The sequence below is a fragment of the Polyodon spathula genome, chromosome 29, assembly GCF_017654505.1.
Source record: "Polyodon spathula isolate WHYD16114869_AA chromosome 29, ASM1765450v1, whole genome shotgun sequence".
Classification (NCBI taxonomy): Eukaryota; Metazoa; Chordata; class Actinopteri; order Acipenseriformes; family Polyodontidae; genus Polyodon; species Polyodon spathula.
This window is the reverse complement of record NC_054562.1, coordinates 4,198,155-4,218,312: the sequence shown is the minus strand read 5'-3', so window position 1 is coordinate 4,218,312 and position 20,158 is coordinate 4,198,155. Positions and strand designations below refer to the sequence as shown.

The 20,158-nt window shown below is 49.5% G+C and overlaps 2 protein-coding genes and 1 long non-coding RNA gene across 6 annotated transcripts in view; 1 reads left to right on the top strand and 2 right to left on the bottom strand.

Annotated features, from left to right (window-relative positions):
• Positions 1–468: 468 nt before the first annotated feature.
• Positions 469–9,932, top strand: LOC121302354 (metal transporter CNNM3-like). Of its 4 annotated transcripts, XM_041232275.1 has the most exons (9): positions 470–1,967; positions 2,942–3,085; positions 4,122–4,274; positions 4,496–4,665; positions 5,323–5,419; positions 6,041–6,153; positions 6,673–6,811; positions 7,076–7,151; positions 7,589–8,410. In XM_041232275.1, the coding sequence occupies exons 1-8, from the start codon at positions 515–517 to the stop codon at positions 7,123–7,125; spliced, it is 2,319 nt and encodes a 772-aa protein (XP_041088209.1). In that variant the 5' UTR covers positions 470–514; the 3' UTR covers positions 7,126–7,151; positions 7,589–8,410. The 4 variants fall into 4 exon arrangements, with proteins under 4 accessions (XP_041088206.1, XP_041088209.1, XP_041088207.1 ...); XM_041232272.1 differs by lacking the exons at positions 7,076–7,151; positions 7,589–8,410 and adding an exon at positions 9,731–9,932 and having other exon boundaries at positions 469–1,967; XM_041232273.1 differs by lacking the exon at positions 7,076–7,151 and having other exon boundaries at positions 471–1,967.
• Positions 9,933–14,214: 4,282 nt separating this feature from the next.
• LOC121302378 lies at positions 14,215–16,141 on the bottom strand. Its single transcript, XR_005947700.1, has 2 exons — positions 15,559–16,141; positions 14,215–14,854 (listed from the first exon to the last, which is right to left on the bottom strand). It is a non-coding gene; the product is annotated as an uncharacterized LOC121302378 (long non-coding RNA).
• Positions 16,142–16,330: 189 nt separating this feature from the next.
• Positions 16,331–20,158, bottom strand: part of LOC121302383 (semaphorin-4C-like) — a 27,896-nt gene continuing 24,068 nt past the window's right edge. Inside the window, 5 exon segments of the mRNA XM_041232317.1 lie at positions 16,331–17,276; positions 18,368–18,456; positions 18,711–18,868; positions 19,542–19,657; positions 20,011–20,158. The exon segment at positions 20,011–20,158 is cut by the window's right edge and continues 66 nt beyond it. Coding sequence (XP_041088251.1) covers positions 16,453–17,276; positions 18,368–18,456; positions 18,711–18,868; positions 19,542–19,657; positions 20,011–20,158 — 1,335 coding nt within the window. The 3' untranslated portion in view covers positions 16,331–16,452.

Sequence of the window (20,158 nt, the reverse complement as noted above, 5' to 3'; positions counted from 1 at the left end):
AAGCTGAACCTGGTCCAGTCTGCATTATAAACTAGATAGCTGAGAGGAAGCTGAACCTGGTCCAGTCTGCATTATAAACTAGATAGCCGAGAGGAAGCGTAGGAAATCATTAAAACAATATATAAGCTTCTTCAATCAATTAAAAAGCGCGTACTGTCTCTTTAAGGTCGCATTCCCAACACGAGCTCGACGCGCTGCGACTGCATTCCTGTTTACACCGCTGCGAGACCCAGCACGACCAGGGGGCGGGGCCGGCCTGCCCTTACCGTCTTCTCATTGGCTCACCAGCCCGTTTTATTCCGATTGACCGGTTGCTGGAGACTCTTAGCGGTTTGAGGCAACTGGCTCCATTCCGGCTCGAGCGCGGGAGTGAGCGCCGCGCAGAACGCTAGGAGGCGGAGCCGGGATGGCGCTCCAGCGCGACGCAGTTTCCTAACGTCTTCCCCGGCTAACGCCGCTCCAAGGCGAGGGTACGCCGACGCGTGCCTGTTTCTCTCAGGAGAGCAGGCGTCACATGATCCGTCAGAGACCCCAGCTGCCCTATTCCAATATGGTGGCCGGTTTGGCAGCTCTACGAGTTTGTTTCACTTACCTGTTTGTCTCCGGCTTGTGGCTCGGCGCCTGCGGCCAGGTCGCCCCGCAAGTGCTGGGGCTCAGACTGGAAAACCCCGGCTCCTCCGTGTCTATGACGAGCGACGGAGTCGTGAAGGCTCCCCTCCAGTCTGCATTCGTGCTGCGGCTGTACGGATCGCACCTAGCAAACCAATCCTGGCCCTGGGTAGCGTTTGCAGGCAAGGAGGAGTCGAGCGGCGGCGGCGGCGGGGCGCCTGCTTCCCCTGGAGAGGACGACCCGTGTCGGGAGGCGAGTGTGAGGAGCGCTTCACGACTCCAGGTGCTGGGAGACTTCCGAGCGGACGGTGAGAACTCCGGTTTGTTTACCGTGCAGACAGACTCCGGCAGCGGTGCCAGCACCAGTACGAGCGGGGGATTACGCTATTATTATTATCTTTGCGTCCGGGTCGGACCTGGAGACGAATGGGCGCTTTACAAGGGCAAAGACACCGTCTTTCAGGTCGTGGAGACGCACGCACTTTCTACCCAAACCGATGCGATCCCAGTCTGGGGACTAGTGGTGGGCATCGTCCTCCTTCTAGTCTCCTGCGCCGTTTTCAAAGGCTTGAACCTGAGCCTGCTGTGGCTGGACCCGCTGGAGCTGTACGTGCTGCACACCTGCGGCTCCGAAAGGGAGAAAAAAACAGCCCAGCGCCTGCAGCCCGTCCGGCGGAGGGGAAACTTTCTGCTCTGCGCCCTCCTCTTCCTTGGCGCCCTGGGGCAGTCCGCTCTCGGTGTCCTCTTCTACCGGGCTGTAAATTCGACAGCTCCCGCCGTTTTCCTGTGCGGGTTCTTGGTCTTCGTCGTAGCCGAGCTGTTCCCGCACTTGCTCTGCTCCCGCTACGGGTTCAGGCTGGCCCCGGGGGTGGCGTGGCTGGCGCAGCTGTGCATGCTGCTCACCTGCCCGCTCTCCTGCCCGCTCGCCCTGCTGCTGGACCTGGGGCTCGGCAGGGACGTGAGCACCTGCGCCACCCGCGAGAAGGTGATGGACCTGATGCGCTCCAACAGCGACCCGTACCAGGAGTTCGTGAAGGAGGAGTTCAGCCGGGGAGCGCTCCGCACCAAGACCGTGCAGGACGTGCTCACCCCGCTGAAGGAGTGCTTCATGCTGCAGGCAGACACCGTGCTGGACTTCAGCGTCATGTCACAGATCATGCAGAGCGGCTACACGCGGGTGCCGGTGTACGAAGAGGAGAGGTCCAACATCGTAGACATCCTGTATGTGAAGGATCTGGCCATGGTGGATCCGGAGGACCGAACCCCGATGAGCACCATCACCAAGTTCTACAACCACCCGCTCCACTTCGTGTTCGACGATACCAAGCTGGATGCCGTGCTCGAGGAGTTTAAAAAGGGTATAAGTTGTTTTTTTGTTATGCATTTCAGGGACGGGAATAACGACTCCCGTTGCACAGCAGTTTGATCCACTCCTGGTTTCGCTACATGTTTAGTAAAACACACCTGAGCTTGTTACCTATCAGGTGTATCTGATTATTAAACTCCTAGTGAAACCAGGAATGGATCACACTGCTGTACAACAGGAGTCTTATTCCCATCTCTGCCGAGTGTTTGGCTATGCAGAAGTGTTGCAGTGTGCTTGACTTTGTGCTGTGCCAGTATGTGCTGTGCTGTGCTGTGCCAGTATGTGCTGTGCTGTACTTGACTCTGTACTGTGCTGTACTTGACTCTGTACTGTGCTGTGACAATATGTGCTGTACTTGACTCTGTACTGTGCTGTGCCAGTATGTGCTGTGCTGTACTTGACTCTGTACTGTGCTGTGCCAGTATATGCTGTGCTGTACTTGACTCTGTACTGTGCTGTGCCAGTATGTGCTGTGCTGTGCTTGACACTGTACTGTGCTGTGCCAGTATGTGCTGTGCTGTGCTTGACTCTGTACTGCGCTGTGCTGGTTCTGTTGTTCTGTGCTGTGCTGGTTCTGTTGTACTGTGCTGTGCCAGTATGTGCTGTGCTGTGCTGTGCTGGAATGCAAGTCCTCATTAGCAGCGTTCCCGCAGCGAGCAGCACAAAGGGGAGGAGGGATTAGAGTCTCTGGGAATCCGCTAGGAATTTTCCACTCCGTGCGCGCCTCCCTCAGACTAGGAAAACAAGGGAGCAATCCAGCCAAACCCCATCAAAATCCCTTTTAATTAAACTGGGATACCAGCCTAACTGTGTGTGTGTATTAACTGTGTGTCAGTGCACTAACTGAATGTGTCAGTGCTCTGACTCCGTCTGTCTCTCTCTGTGTGTCAGTGCTCTGACTCTGTATGTGTGTTCTCTGACTCTATCTCTCTGTGTGTGTGCTCTGACTCTCTGTCTCTCTCTCAGGTAAGTCTCACCTGGCGATCGTGCAGAAGGTGAATAACGAGGGGGAGGGAGACCCTTTCTATGAGGTGCTGGGGCTGGTCACTCTGGAGGACGTCATCGAGGAGATCATCAAGTCTGAGATCCTGGACGAGTCCGACATGTACAGTGAGTGCCTCTCCCCGTTCCCTATCACTCCCCTCTCCCCTGCAGCACACTAGCACTGAGTTACAGCTTCGTCCACTCCTGATGAAACCATAGCACCTGGCTTTCTGTAGTTCGGAGGCCACAGTGGTGACCCTGCTGGGTTGTGTTTCTAAACCTGTCTAATCCGGCATCGACTGGGACCAGAAAAAGGATGCCGGATCACAGAGGCGCTGTGAAACCTCAGCTACAGCTACGCCCCAAACCACTGCACCCCACTATAGAGGGAACTCATCTTGCTTCATGAGGTCCAGTGAAACCTGCTGAATAATCTTAACACATTGAGTTGCACACCAGCGCTTTGGAGTTTTCCAGATACTAAATCTGAATCTTGAATGAGATACTTCCTGTACTTCAGTTATGGCTTCCGGGAGACTTTTTAAATTGGGATATCATTGTGTAGTTTGTGTGTTCAATAAGAGATCTGAATTATGTTCATATAAAATAAAAAAATGATGTCTCAATCCTACAATTCTAGGTGATGCAAGACTTTTGACCAGAGCTTTGTGTCCCTAGCAAACTACTTGAAGATCAGGATTGAGATATAATTAAAAACAAACAAAATAACTAACTATGTGAACATAATTTAGATCTTTTATTTAACATTGTGTAATCAAAGACACTAAACAATGATATCGCAGAAAAAAAGGCTACCGGAAGCCATCATAGAATTACAGTAAGTATTTCATGTGATTTCGAAATGCCACATTTTTCAAGGTCAGTTTTTTTTTGGTTAAGTATGTGGGAAAACTACAGAGCGCTGGTGTGCAATTCAATATGTTAATTAGTCACATGATTTGGCAGCTTTCATTTGACTTTATGAAGCACAATCATTCTATATAGAGGGTGATGCCAGGGTGATTGGCCAGAGCTGTATAGAACACATTCGGATGAGTTGCTCTCTCTAATTGTGTTTGTGGCAGTGTGTGGGTCAGTGAATCGGACAGTCAGTCCTGGGCTCTGTGTGTTTGCTGTGCTGAGCCTCCCTCTCTCCCTGCAGTGGAGTCGAAGGTGAAGAAGACCCCGCCCCCCATGGGGACCCCCCTCGGGAGGCGCAGGGAGGATGTGTCTCTCTTCAAGCTGCCCGACGCGGAGCTCAAGGTCAAGACGTCTCCGCAGCTGCTGCTGGCCACCCACCGCTTCCTCTCCAGAGGCAAGACTGCACTGCGCTGAGACATGCGCTGAGACATGCGCTGAGACACACACTGAGACACACACTGAGACACCCACAGAGACTGAACTGAGACGCACGCTGAGATTGCACTAAGATACATACTGAGACGCTGAGACTGCACTGAGACACACTGAGACGCTTAGACACACACTGAGACTACACAGTGAATACACTGACTGTGTGTGTTCTCTCTCTGTTAGAGGTGGATCTCTTCAGTCCTCTCCGTGTCTCTGAGAAGATTCTGCTCCACCTGCTCAAGCACCCAAGCGTCAACCAGGAGCTTAAATTCGACCCGGCGGACCGGCTAAACGCATCGCACTACCTGTACAACCGGAACCACCCTGTGGACTACTTCATCCTCATCCTGCAGGTAACGCACCCACCCACCCCACTCTCCTCTATCCTCTCTCCTCTCTCCTCTCGAATCCTGAGCCACCCCGTGGACTACTTCATCCTCATCCTGCAGGTAACACACCCACCCACCCCACTCTCCCCTGTCCTCTCGGGCCCTGAGCCACCCCGTGGACTACTTCATCCTCATCCTGCAGGTAACACACACACACACACACACACACCCCCGCTCTCCTCTCCACACACAGGTGTGTGTGGGGGGCGAGAGGAGAGGTGTGTGGGGGGGCGACACAGGACCCCCGCTCTCCTCCCCACGACAGGAGACCTCCGGGTGTGTCTCCACACGGCACACCCCCGCTAGAGCTCTCTCACACACACACACACACCCACACACACCCCACTCTCCTCTCTCCTCTCCACACACACCCCCGCTCTCCTCTCTCCTCTCTCCTCTCGAATCCTGAGCCACCCTGTCGACTGCTTCATCCTCATCCTGCTAAATATGTTTGGCTGTGCAGCAGTATTGCAGAGTGTATGTGATTAACTGTGTGTGACTCTGCAGCAGCATATGTTTGTCTCTGTGTTTGACTGTGTGTCTCTGTTTGACACTCTCTGTGTTTGACTCTGTCTGTGTTTCCCTCTCTGAGTGTCTCTGTCTCTGTGTTTGACTCTGCAGGGTCGAGTGGAGGTGGAGATCGGGAAGGAGGGGCTGAAGTTTGAGAACGGAGCCTTCACCTACTATGGAGTTTCTGCGCTCACATCGCCCTCTTCAGGTGAGTCCTCCACGCGACGGTCAGGCTGACGCAGCGTTGGAGCGAGAGGAACGCTGAGTCAGCATTATAAGAGACAGGAAAGGCAGATTACAGGCTCTGTCTGCCAGGATGCATTGAGAGCTCTCTTATTAAAAACAGCAAACATGTAGATTCCTCCTGAAAGAATACATCTGAAATTGCCATTCCAGGTATGGGCAGATTTGAATTGCTCTGGAACCCTGTTTAGAGACTCGATTATAAATCATATTACCAGCGCCTGAATGTCTTGTTAGCTAGACACACTGGGCTAATCAAGCTGCTTGTAAAACCTGGAGTGGATCAAACTGCTATGCAACAGGATTGTTATTTCCATCCTATTATTATTATTATTGCAGGGATGGTAATATGACTCCCATTGCACAGCAATTTGGTCCAGTCCTGGTTTCACTGCAAATTTTAAGAGACACACCTGAGCTTGTTGCCTAGACACACTGGGGCTGATCAAGCTGCTAGTAAAACCTGGAATGGGTCACGCTGCTGTGCAGTAGGAGTCTTGTTGCCATGCCTGGTGTGTGTTTATCTCTGAATGTTTGAATTGAGCAGTGGGTTTGATCTCTTGATTGCTTCGTCTGTCCCCCACAGAGCACCAGTCCCCTGTGTCCACGCTGCACCAGTTTGATTTCGGGGACAGCCCCCCGTCCTTGTACTGTCCCGACTACACGGTGCGCGCGCTCACAGACCTGCAGTTTGTGAAGGTAGGGTCCGGGCTGTGTGCGCGTCAAACCGGCTTTTCAGAGTTTATTGAGAGAGTGTCTCTCTCTCTCTCTCTCTCTCTCTCTCTCTCTCTCTCTCTCTCTCTCTCTCTCTCTCTCTCTCTCTCTCTCTCTCTGTGTGCGCGCGAGTGTTTGTGGACACCACGCGCGCTCACAAAAAACAACACTCACTCACACAGACTGCAGAGAGAGAGAGAGACACAAAAGAAGACGAGTCTGACCTTAGGGATATCCTCAAAAGGTCTACCTACATATCTCTGTGTGACAGAGGAGTAACGTCCTTACTGAACCTTTCGATTTTTTTATAAGTAAAATACATCCACTATTTAATATTATTATTATTATTATTATTATTATTATTAATAATAGCTTTGGGTAATAAATGGTTTGAATGCAATGTGTGTATATATATTTTTGAATTGTGTGCAGTTTCTTGTTATTACAGATGCATGTGCTGTGTAATATGCAGAACAAACTGCAGTAACTCCATCCCTCCCCCAGGTGACGCGGCTGCAGTACTCGAACGCTCTGACTGCCTCTCGGGTGCACGTCTCCCCCCCCAACCCCCCCGACAGCATGGAGCTCCAGATTGTCCCGAGCAGTCAGACCAGACTGCTGAACGAGAGGAACGCTGGCCCAGGTGAGAGAGGGGAGGGAGAGGGAGAGGGGAGGACCCCGAGAGGGGTTTAGTGCTTGCCTGCAGTACTGCAGTGCGTGCTCACTCCGTTCACAGCTCTGCGTTTGGGGGAAACCACTAGGGGACAGCCAGCCACATTTCTTATATATACATAAAACCCAAATCTGGTGTTGCCGCCTTTCCTGTCTCTAGTGCTAACTAAAACAGTTTTCTTTATTTCTCTCCCTCTCTCTCTCTCCCTCTCTTTCCCTCTTGCTCTCGTTCTAGTGTTCCCTGAATGCTATTCAATCTTTGACACTATAGAGAGCTACAGTTAATACTCTGTGCACAGAGCGACTGGCTGGTAGGTGCTGTGCTGGCCTCGTTCGTTTCCAGATCCATCAATCTGTTCCTTGTCCCGCTGCTCATAATTAAGCATATTGAACGGCTTTTAAATGGTTCTTATAATTCATCTTTTGCTTCTCATCCATTGTGTGACTCCCACTTAACTCCTGCATGAACTGACATGTCCTAATGCAAAATGAAATTGTGTCAGTCAGTCAGTCAGTCAGTCTCTGGCCAAAAGCATTGCACCCCCCAGTAGAATGAACTCATTGTGCTTCATGAAGTCCAGTGAAACACGCTGAATAATCTTAATTATTGAATTGCACACCAACGCTTTGGAGTCTTCTAGATGCTTAAACTGACTCGTTTTGACGGGGTTTCTTTTGCTGGCATTGTAAATTGAAACGATGTCTCTTCATCTCCTCTCTGCTGTGTGTTTTTGTTTTTTATTCCCAGGCAGGAGTAAAAGTAAAGAAACCGTCACAGTGGAGGAGAATCCGGAAACGACTGCCGGAGACTGAGCAACTTCCATTATTATTATTATTATTATTATTATTATTATTATTATTATTATCGCTGAGACAGCGGCTCTGGGCGGCTGCTTTCTTCTGATTTGATTTTATGTTATTCTGTTTTTGTAATCTGCTGATGTGCCAAGCTCTATCTGGGATCAATTCAATTCCAATTTCAATGCTGTTTGGTTGGACGGCTCCCCTCGTTGACGTGCGCCCTCTGATTACTGGAGAGCTTTAGAACGGGGGCTCCCCGCGAGTGGTTGAAAATACAAGACTGTTGATCAGGTGTGTGGGAATGGGGAGCGTGGCCGATCGATTCTCTCAGTGAAGAGTGCGAATGCGCAGGCGTGCCGAGGGATCCACCACTGCGCGGCAATTGGGGGTTTATTCATTTTATTTTTTCGGTGCTGATTTTCTCTTTCTCTCCCCCCTTTCCCCCCCTCTGTCTCTCCTGTCTCTCTCTTGCTCCTCTCATTCTTCACCTTGCTCTCTGTCTCTCGCTAGCTCTCTCTCTCTCATTTGAACATGCTGATTTTGAGGGCTGTGTGTGTTCTCATGGAGAACGTCCCGAAGTTGTTTGGGTCGGTCTCTTCGATTGCCCGTGCTGTCGCAGAGAGCCTTGTTTCTCTCTGAAGCGGGTGAACGGTTTTTTAAAGACAGAATTTCAATCAAAGCCAATGATAACCCTGTCCTATTAAACACACTCTCTCTCTCTCACTTATAAAATTGTTAGGATTTTGTTTTTCCAAATGTTTCTTAGGATCAGTGGACAATGGTCTATAGGGAGGTCACACACACCCCTCCCTTCCCTTCCCCCTCCCCCTTCCCCTTCCCCTTCCCCTTCCCCTCCCCCCCCTTCCCTTCCCCTCCCCCCGAAGGGGGAGAAGATCACGCTTCTAAGAGACAGGAGCTGTTTTTAAAACCTTGATCTGAACTCCAGACTGCGATTCCTTATTGTTTTTGTGGGATATTGAGTTCAGACAAGGTTTCTTTTTAACTTATTTGCCTTAAATCTTTCATTTTGTTTTTTTTATAAACAAGTATTTGACTCTCCAGCCATATTCCTAACGGTCTGCCCCACTGGCTCCCAGCTGTGTGTGTGCAGTCAGTATTGCAACACCAGGGGTTCAAGAATCCTTCATTTTTCTTTTTAGAAATTTGATTTCAGTTTCTTCTGGGATTTTATTATCTGAATGAAACTAAAGATTGAAATGTATTTTAAAGCCACAGTGTAATGTAACTGCAGGTGAATATTGTGTAACCCCTAATCCTCTATGCCAGTGTTTTCTGTAAGTACACTGATCTCGTCTCACTGGAATGTATATTTCACTGGCGATCATGGGTGAGGCTGCTCCCTGTCTGGATTGTGTAAATATAGAGAGCGGTCACCCTGGGGGGCCATGGGCAACGCTTTGTTTTTCAAGCTACAGGAATAAAAGTGTTTATCAGGAAAAAAAAGATGCCTGGTATTCATTTTGAAGAGTGGTCTCTTAAATTGCAGTTATGTTACAACATGATGCCAACTTAGCCCTCTGTGTGTGTCTCTGTGCATGTGTGTGTATTGATGTGATAAACCTACTTTCTAATTACCCGTCCAGTCACTCTGTGTATAATTGGACTATATAATATAATATACATCATCGTACGTGCTGCATTTTATAGATAGATAGACAGAGAGACAGAATCTATCGGTTTATAAAATGCAGCCTGTGCGATTACGTCATTGATCCGCACTGCTCAGTCTCGCCAGCAGAGGGCAGTGTGATGCAGTGCGTGCCGGTGCTGACACTCGCCTGTACTAAACTCAAATCCCAGATGTTCACGCAGTACCGGGAATCTGCTCTAGGGGGCAGCAGAGCACCGCGCTGGAGCTCCATGCTTCTCATTCTGTACCACACGGCGCAGCTCGACCCCGGTTCAGAGCTCTTTAACATACTTATAAAATAATTCAATTTACTTTTAGTATTTATAAAATCATTGAATTCACAGCGTTTATTTCTGTATTTCTAAATGCGGAATTACGTGGGCATTTATCGCCTTTAATTGATTCCCCTTTCTGTTCTCCAATCCCATCCCATCCCAGGTTCAGGCAGGGGGGTCTCCGATATCCCCCTCTTCCAGGAATGCTGCGGTGCAGTTTTCCATCGGCAGCTCTTGCAGAGGCAGCATCGTCGCAGGAGTTAGCATCTCCGTGGCGGGGGGAAGCACAGAGAGGCAGCGTGGAAGTCAAAGGTTTAACAGAGTTAACAAATAATGCATTAAAAAAATGAATCATGTCAAATTTAGGGTTTGTCTTTATTAACGATGCTACAAATCCTCAAATATCTGATGCTGAATCACTGGAATCCTTTGAGACCCCATTTGACAGCGACCCCCATTAGATCAATCAGCTGCTGGGAACTGGAAGCGCTCTGAGGGGCTGACCCGGGCGCGCTCTGAGGGGCTGAACCGAGGGAAGAGGAGAGAAGAGGGGTCTTGAGCTGCTATTATTATTATTATTATTATTATTTAGCCATTTAGAAAACACTTTTAAAAGCGGCTTGCAGAGACAAAGGGGGCGAACTTAGACCAATTATTTCTGTAAGAGACTGACGCTGCCTTTGTCTCATCTAGAATTGATTATTGTAATGCACTTTTTTTCTGGTGTCTCAAGACGTGTGCTGTCCCGTTTGCAGCTCTAAACAGCGGCGCTGCAATTCTGACTGAAACCAGGGAAGGTGATCCTATTACCCCTGTTCTGGCCTCTTTGCACTGGCTCCCTGTGCAGTGTAGAATTGATTTTGAGATTTTACTTTTGACTCACAAGGTCCTGAATGGATTAGCAGCTCGTCATTTGCAAGAGTTACTGACCCTGTCTCTTCCAAACCGCACTCTGAGATCACAGGACGCGGGGCTGCTGGTTATTCCTCGGGTCAACAAAAGCACCACGGGAGGAGGGAGGGCTTTTTCTAGCAGAGCTCTGAAATTATGGGATGCTCTGCCTTCGTTTGTCAGGCAAGCTGGGACCATTACAGTTTTCAAGTCAAGACTAAAAACACACTTTTATAAAACGGCTTTCTTATCTGCGTGGGTTTTAATGTAACTTTTAAATTGCTGCTTTTGTGTTATTTTTGTGCAATCTGATATTGAAATGGTCTGACTGTGACAGGTGTGTGTGAGACCTGCTATACAAATGCATTGTGCTTTGCGATAGTTTTGTATAAAAAGCGCTCTATAAATGCAAGCAAACAATATATCTCTGCTTCATCACAGCTGCTGCTGTTGCTGCTGCTGCTGCTGCAGAGTCTCTTCCAGTAGGACCTCATAAGAACATAAGAAAGTTTACAAACGAGAGGAAGCCATTCGGCCCATCTTGCTCGTTTGGTTGTTAGTAGCTAATTGATCCCAGAATCTCATCAAGCAGCTTCTTGAAGGATCCCAGGGTGTCGGCTTCAACAACATTACTGGGGAGTTGATTCCAGACCCTCACGATTCTCTGTGTAAAAAAGTGTCTCCTATTTTCTGTTCTGAATGCCCCTTTGTCTAATCTTCATTTGTGACCCCCTCGCTAGTTTTATGTCTCGTCCAATCTCTCTTCTGGTCCCTGATCGCCACACATCTGGATCATAATACAAAGCCTCCTGTTCGGAGCTCCATGCCAATGAATTCAGCTCAATCAGACGGACATCTGGCAACGCTTGGAGCAAACCCATCAGCCAGCTGCCATTCTTCAACTGGGGAGGAGGTGGGGAGCAATGTTACTGTCACTGGAATGGAGGGATGAACCGATTCTCCTGAAGCAAAAACAACAACAGCACCGATATGAACTGTCCAAACAACACACACACACACACACACACACACACACACACACACACAGTCTGGTAAAGCATAGGGAAGCACTGTAAAGCACAGAGGTCTGGTAAAGCACAGGGAAGCATTGTAAAGCACAGATAGGTCTGGTAAAGCACTGTAAAGCACAGAGAGGTCTGGAAAAGCATAGGGAAGCATTGTAAAACACAGAGAGGTCTGGTAAAGCAGAGGGAAGCATTGTAGAGCACAGAGAGGTCTGGTAAAGCATAGGGAAGCATTGTAAAGCACAGAAAGGTCTGGTAAAGCACAGGGAAGCATTGTAAAGCACAGAGAGGTCTGGTAAAGCACAGGGAAGCACTGTAAAGCACAGAGAGGTCTGGGGAAGCATTGTAAAGCACAGAGAGGTCTGGTAAAGCACAGGGAGGTCTGGGGAAGCACTGTAAAGCACAGAGAGGTCTGGTAAAGCACAGGGAAGCATTGTAAAGCACAGAGAGGTCTGGTAAAGCACAGGGAAGCATTGTAAAGCACAGAGAGGTCTGGTAAAGCACAGGGAAGCATTGTAAAGCACAGAGAGGTCTGGTAAAGCACAGGGAAGCATTGTAAAGCACAGAGAGGTCTGGTAAAGCACAGGGAAGCATTGTAAAGCACAGAGAGGTCTGGTAAAGCACAGGGAAGCATTGTAAAGCACAGAGAGGTCTGGTAAAGCATAGGGAAGCATTGTAAAGCACAGAGAGGTCTGGTAAAGCATAGGGAAGCATTGTAAAGCACAGAGAGGTCTGGTAAAGCATAGGGAAGCATTGTAAAGCACAGAGAGGTCTGGTAAAGCACAGGGAAGCACAGAGAGGTCTGGTAAAGCACAGGGAAGCATTGTAAAGCACAGAGAGGTCTGGTAAAGCACAGGGAAGCACAGAGAGGTCTGGTAAAGCATAGGGAAGCATTGTAAAGCACAGAGAGGTCTGGTAAAGCACTGTAAAGCACAGAGAGGTCTGGTAAAGCATAGGGAAGCATTGTAAAACACAGAGAGGTCTGGTAAAGCATAGGGAAGCATTGTAAAGCACAGAGAGGTCTGGTAAAGCATAGGGAAGCATTGTAAAACACAGAGAGGTCTGGTAAAACATAGGGAAGCAAACGTACCCCCCCTCCAGAACCCTACTGCTTGCACAGCTGTTTGGGAAAAAATAATTTCTAGCTGCAGTATATTAGTTACAAAGGGAACAGTGTTAAAACCGCGTTAGAAAACACACATCTCCAGTTTCTGGGATCGTTCCACGTCGGTTCCAGCCCGCACGGCGGCGAAACCGCATTCCTTCACCCGGGAAGACTCGAGAGACGTGAGAGTCCGAACAGTAACTATTATTATTGCTGCAATGAAGTGCACAGAACAGTAGTTAAAGGCAAGGGTTTGTAACCAGAAGGTCACCGGTTCAAATCCCATCTCTGCCACTGACTGACTTGCTGTGTGGGCGAGTCACTTCACCTCCTTGTGCTCCATCCTGTGGATGAGATGTTAAATCAGTGTCCTATTGTAAGTGACTCTGCATATAACGCACAGTTCACAGCCTGCCTCTGTAAAGCACTTTGTGATGGTGATCCACTATGAAAGGCGCTATAAAAAATATATGTTAATGATTTTACAAAGCTACTAACGTTTCTAGTCTTAGTATTTAGACTGTGAATTTCATTCAATTAAATTCGTTTGCTTTATTATTTATAAAAGTAAATTATGTGTATTATAAAAGCTAGATTTTTATTATGTTTGAAGTCATCTGATGTATACAGTTTTTGTTTTTTTCTTGCACCCGAAATGATCCCCCACGGTCCCGTCTCGTCCCAAATTCAGGAAACCGTTTCCCTTCCAGCCCTTCTGAATCGAACCGCAGCGAAATCACACGGCTTTCACAGAAATGTTCCTCTCTTTCTCTGAAAAGCTTGTGATATAAATCGTACTGCGCTAACCCCCCCCCCGGTCAGTGTGCGGGATGCTCGCTGCTCGGGGTGGAGCGAACACCCGGGGACAGAGCCCCCCTCCGCTGTGTCTGTGCCCCGGGAATGCCTTCACACTTTGTATTGAAATCCAGCACAGCATTACCGTCTGGTAATATGAGAGAGAAAGAGAGAGAGCTCCTATTTCAAATATTGTCCGTCAAACTTTAAACCCCCCCACCCTCACGAGGGACCGTCACGTCCTGGCACGAGCGAGAGAGTGGTCGCTCTCTCACAAACCAGGATTTAAACCTAAACTTCGAGACCTGAGAGTCTCGGGACTCTCTGGCACTGCCCTGAGAGAGAGAGAGAGAGAGAGAGAGAGAGAGAGAGAGAGAGAGAGAGAGAGAGAGAGAGAGAGAGAGAGAGATGCATTCACACACACACACACAGTCTGTATCAGCACTCAATACACAGAGTCAAATATACACACTGAGACAGAGATACGCACACCAAGACAGTCACACACACCCTGAGACAGATACACAAAGACAGATACACACTGAGACAGATATACAGAGACAGACACACACCCCGAGACAGACACACAGAGAGACAGACACACACACACACACACACACACAGAGACAGACACACTGGACAATGTGAGGTGTTGACTCTGTGTGTGTGGACTGTGTCATGCTAATGTCTGTGTACATTGTGGAGACAGACACACAGACACAGACAGAGAGACAGAGACACACACAGACAGAGACACACACACACACTTTGTTAACTTTTCTGTGACTTTTTGAACAGGGATAATGAAAAATCCTGCCGTACCAACAGAAATGAGTGACTGGAACTTTTTATTCATATATAAAAATAAGGAATTATGTACAGGGGTAATAAATATTCAACACTTTGTACAGGCAAAATAAGTTACAATACAATGAAAAATCCTCGAAAAAGGTTTGCAATCCCAACACCCACGTCCCGACGACTGCGTCACAGAGAGAGGAAAACGCACGGGCTGCGTCTCCCGAGCTCTGCTCTCTGAAGCGCAGTGCAGAGCCGCAGCGCAGCTCCTAGGAGATGAACCCGGGACACGGGAGTGCCTGGCGAGCGCAGAAACACAACACGCTGCTGTCCCCACTGCGTTAAAAAAGGATTTCTGCAATCATCTTGAATTTAGAAACCTCTGGAAAAGTTCTCAAAAAAAAAAAAAAAAAAAAAGTTTTTTCTAAAAACAGCTGTTTTTGATTGACAGTTCCTGTGACCATCCCAGAGCCTTCAGGAATCAGCTGCAAGAATGCCCCGCCTCCTGCCACGGAAAACATCCTGAGTTCAGGAAACCATTCCAAACCGCCCCATCCCGGCTTCCTTCCATGCCCGGAGGAGTCTGGCGTTGCCGGATCTCATCCTGGAACCCCCCTGCCCCGCTCCCCGCTCCCCAACCTGCAAGACTGGAGTCTTCTGTGTCTTCCATAACCTGAATAACAACGTCCAAAAAAATAATACAGGAGGTGTTTGGAACATATACGGTACACACACACAGAGACAGACAGACAGACACTCTGCTGTCTCTGTCTCTCTCTCTCTCCTCTCTGGCTCCTCCCTGTCAGTCTTCTGTCTCCTCTATCTCTCTCTCGATCTACTCTCTCTCTCTCGACTGAGAGAGAGAGAGAGAGAGGAGAGAGAGAGAGAGAGAGAGAGAGAGAGGGGGAGAGAGAGAGAGGAGATGTTTCGTTTTGGTTTCCTGTATGGAGAGAGAGAGAGAGAGACAGAGAGAGAGAGAGAGACAGGGGGAGAGACAGACAGGCAGCCAGAGTGCTAGATACAGAGAGATAGCTACAGATATATAAATACCTAGATACAGAGATAGATTCAGAGATAGCTAGATACAGAGAGACAGCTTCAGAGATAGCTAGATACAGATAGACAGCTTCAGAGATAGCTAGATACAGATAGACAGATTCAGAGATAGCTAGATACAGATAAATATAGATAGATAGCTAGACAGATAGATAGCTAGATACAGATAGATATATGGATACAGACAGATAACTAGATACAGATAGATAGATAATGTCGGTGAAACATTTAAGCTAAAGATATCATATAAATTGACGTTGACAGTACAGTAATAAACACAGGACACGAAGAAATCTAATCAAAATTCAACAAAACACCAACCCAGCTGGTGGGAGCAGTCAGACCGGACTTCAACACAGCAGTGAAACTGTGAGGGGGGGGGGGTAGAGGAACCTCTCAATCCACCTTTCAGCTGCAGCAGAAGAGCGCCCCCTAGCAGGGAGACGGAGGACAGGAGGCAGCGCCCACGACAACACACAAGGGGGCGCAGTGGGGCTACAGGAGCCTCAATATCCTGTCAGGTTGAAGCATCTTGCCGGTTTCCCTCCATTGCACTGTGTGGCTGAATTCAGATCGTCCTGCATCGAATCTCGTTTCTCTCTCTCGCTGCGTTTTGGCTTCGGTGATAAGATTTTTTTTTTGTTTTGTTTTTTCATTATTGCCAGAGCCGTGTCCTCCTCTGTGCTCCCGGAGCCCTCTGGGGGCGAAGTGGGGTATTAATCCTGTATTTAGATATTTGTACACTGAACAGGCATGAGCACACACACAATCAAAACACAAAAAGGGGAGCGATGAATCAAGAGAACACATGAAAATGTCCCGACATATACAAAAAACAAGAACAGAACAGTCTCTTTTTTTGTCGTTTTTAAAAACACTTCATTTAAAAAAAAAAAAAAAAAAAGTCCCGTGTCAAGTCCCCCCCCCCCCCCTCCCTCCCCTCCCCCCCCTTTGAGGAAAGACCCTTTGGGGGGATTTTTTTGGAGAGGAGGTCAGGAGTGCAAAGAAACCGACGGGGAATTTGTTAGAGAAGAGAGCGCGTCAACGTTCGTTTTTTTTTTTTTTTTAGTATTGTTGTTAAAAAGAGAAACAAAACCAAAAAAGCAGAAAAAGCAGCAGAGGCAGCAGTGATGTGAGCGAGGGAGGCAAGGCGCCTGCGTCCCTCTCGCACGGAGAGGGAGAGAGAGAGAGAGAGAGGAGGGAGGGAGGGAGGGGCTACACTGAAGACTCCTCTGGGTTGGTGTCGGGCAGCACGCTCCTCTGCTTCAGCGTCTTCCGCAGCTCCTCCGTGAAGGGAGAGCTGAATTCCGCCCGCTCCTCCCCTCCGCTGCTCAGGTTCAGCCGGATGTAGCCATTGCTGCCGGAGACCCTGATGTTGCCCAGGCTGAGCCGGTTGGGGGAGTTCACGGCCGCAGTGCTGGGGAGGGGCTGGCCGGGGATCCCGCTGCCCGGGGTTGCGCTGGGACAGGGGGCGTGGCCGGGAACGATCTTCAAGGAGCCGTCCGAGTAATAATAGCTGCTGTTGTCCCACAGCTCCGAGTCTGACCCTTTGCTGGCTACGAAGTGGGTGGGCTCCCTTGGCAGGCTGATGGGGTAGACCAGCGTGCTCTCCAGGGGCTTCATGAGCTCCGAGCCCTTGCCCTGCTTCAGCCTCCTGCGCAGGTAAAGCACGGAGCCCAGCAGCAGGAGGCAGACGGAGGCCAGAGTGATCACCAGCACCCACACCAGCCTCAAGCTCCCGTCCGGCGCACGCGGCTCCATGAACACGGGGGCGCTGGCCACCACGGAGACCACGTAGCGCTCGGCCAGGAAGCGCTCCCCCCTCTCCTGGGACAAGCAGGTGTAGCGCCCCGCCTCCCCCGCACCCGCGCCCTCGATCACCAGGGCCCCCAGTCGGAACTCGACCCGGACGCCCTGCCCCGGGACCAGCTGGAGGTCGTTGAAGAGCCACAGGGGCCGGGCCAGGTTCGAGATCAGCCGGCAGGGCAGGACCAGGTCCGAGCCCAACACCACCGTCACGTTCTTCGGCTTGGCGCTGTCTGGAAACGAGAGATTTTTTTATTTATTTATTTTTTTTAATGCTGGAGAAATTTGACTTAAAGTTGTTTTTATGCATGAATAATATTGAAAAAAATAAATGTAAAAAATGCTAACATTTTTTAATAAAAGTAATTTTGGATACATGCTAAATACATTCTCTCTCTCTCCCATTTCCACCCACATATAAAGCAATGGAATATATACAATAGATGGGCTTCAGCGAGTTACTGTTAAATACTGTTTATATAAACCACTTCAGAACCCAGAGATGGAATTATTTTATTATTTTTCTTTCTACTACTTTCCTATCTGAAGCCCGTCTTATTTTATAATACATGGTAAAGGCTGTATTTACATCCTGATCAATTCGAGAACAAAAGGTATAATATCACAGTAGTGACATCAAAGTGATAATTCCTCTACAGGGAAATATACTTGAACTGTGACCTCCGAGGACCATCGCTTTCAATTCAAACATAAAGTGTCTCGTTTTCAAACACTCGACAAACACCCGCAGCACAGAAAAGTTCATTAATGAGCAACACGATGAGAACACGTTAAAAATGATGTCAAGCCGGTGCGCTCGTATCTCAGAGAAACCGGAGAGGACCGGGAAATTAAAAAAAAGGTAAAGGAGATCATCCAAATAAAGCTGAAGTGCTAACGGATAACGAGACAGAACGTCTGCACAGCCCTTAAACACGACGCTTAAAAAAACACCGACTGTACCGCTGAACCTCGTCTTCTTTAATATCAGCATCACAAGGGCATCCGCGGATTAGAAAAAATTACAGACACGCCTCTTCAGAGAGTTACAGGAAAACAATCCCACCCCGGGTCTCCGAGACAGTTTAGAAACTCTGCCCTCGCTCTCGGAGTTCATGACATCACAGAAACCCTAGAGGGATTTATTTAACATGACTTGTATATGTTTCATGCCTGAAAGGGTTAAGTTAATTTCCCCCTTCAGTTTTCCTTCAAGTGTTCCTGCAGTTTCAGGAGCTACAGAAAGTTTCAATGCTGACTTCATTGCTGTGGATAAGACAGACAGACAGACAGACAGGCAGAAGCGACATTAGCAGTTCCTCACCCGAGTTTGGGATGGGACTCTGTTCGAATTTAGCCCACGCCTGCACCTTGAACCCTTCCTGTAGGATGTCCTGATCAAGGGAGGAGAGGCTGAGAGAGAGAAACAGAGAGAGACTCAATATTAATACAACTTCATCGTTATTTATTTAAGTGCAAACTCTGCTAAGTCATTGAGCAGAGGCTGTTATCCAGAGCGACTCACAGAGACCAGGGGGGTGAACTCTGCATCATCAACAACTGCTGCTGCTGCAGAGTCGCTTCCAATAGGACCTCGTTTGTTTGGCGTCTCATCCGAAGGACGGAGCACAAGGAGGGTCGGTGATATTTGTTTTTTTTTGCCGTACCTGGGATGCTTGTCTGTCCGGACGCAGCTCTTGCCCTCCCTGTCCCAGGCGCAGTAGGGGTCCCGGGACAGCACGCAGTCCGAAGAGGAGCGATACTTCCCACAGTCAGCCAGGGGCAGCTGCAGCACCTCGGAACGAGAGCCCACATAGAGCAGCTTCTACAGGGAGAGGGGGAGGGAGTGGAGGAGAGAGGAGAGACAGGAGAGTGGAGAGACGGGGTTACTGAAGATCTACAATTAGATGTGTTCTCATCATGTGGGTCATTCCACTGCAGGCAGGCAGTGAGAGAGTGGCAGGCAGGCAGGGAGGGAGGGAGGCAGGGAGACAGGCAGGCAGAGAGGAAGAGAGGCAGGCAGGCAGGGAGGGAGGCAGGTAGGCAGGCAGGGAGAGAGGCAGGCAGGCAGGGAGAGAGGCAGGCAGGCAGGGAGAGAGGCAGGCAGGCAGGGAGAGAGGCAGGGAGGGAGAGAGGGGCAGGCAGGGAGAGAGGCAGGCAGGGAGAGAGTGGCAGGCAGGGAGAGAGTGGCAGGCAGGCAGGCAGGCAGGGAGGAAGAGAAGGCAGGCAGGCAGGTGGCAGGCAGGCAGGGTTCTCTCCGCCGTCCCGTCCATCCCTCTCACCGAGAAGTCCGTCCGTCCTCTCTCCGTCCGTCCCTCCTCTCCGTCGTCCCTCTTCTCCGTCGTCCGTCCGTCAGTCCCTCCGTCCCTCTCTCTCTCACCGTCCGTCCGTCTGTCGCTCTTGTCCGTCCGTCCCTCTCACAGTCGTCAGTCGTCCGTTCCTCTCTCCGTCCGTCCGTCCCGCCTCTACTAGAGAGGCAGGCAGGCAGGCAGGCTTACCTCTTTGTGGGAGATGGCGAGGCTCTCCACTGGCTGCGGCTCCTCAAACAGCTGCAGCTCCTCAATCACATGGACCTCTGAACCCAGACTCACTGCCTTGTACAGCCAGCCCTCCGCTGGGGGGAGAGAGAGTTTAGCCTGGACTACACGCACTGGCACACGAAGTACAGAACAGGAACCTCTGATACAGTGCTGTGTGCTATACTAAGCTTTGATACAGTGCTGTACTAAGCTCTGATACAGTGCTGTACTAAGCTCTGATACAGTGCTGTGTGCTGTACTAAGCTCTGATACAATGCTGTACTAAGCTCTGATACAGTGCTGTACTAAGCTCTGATACAGTGCTGTACTAAGCTCTGATACAGTGCTGTACTAAGCTCTGATACAGTGCTGTACTAAGCTCTGATACAGTGCTGTCTGCTCCGGTAAGGTCCGGTACGGCCCGGCAGGGTGTCTCTGCAGCCCTCACCTGTCCCAATGAACAGCACGTCGTAGTGGCGGTGGTCGATGGCGGAGACGCGGTCCACAGCGATCTGAGTGAAGTTGACGCTCTTCTTGACCAGCAGGGGGCGCGCACTCACCTTGTCGTCCATCAGCGGGTGTTTCTTGGCGAAGTT

What these genes read in the sequence shown, in the direction of transcription:
- LOC121302354 (XM_041232272.1), top strand. Translation starts at nt 515, where the DNA reads ATGATCCGTCAGAGACCCCAGCTGCCCTATTCCAATATGGTGGCCGGT. An exon ending in CAGACCTGCAGTTTGTGAAG is followed by an intron (nt 6,154 to 6,672) that starts GTAGGGTCCGGG and finishes TCCCTCCCCCAG; the next exon opens with GTGACGCGGCTGCAGTACTC. An exon ending in CGAGAGGAACGCTGGCCCAG is followed by an intron (nt 6,812 to 9,730) that starts GTGAGAGAGGGG and finishes ATCCCATCCCAG; the next exon opens with GTTCAGGCAGGGGGGTCTCC.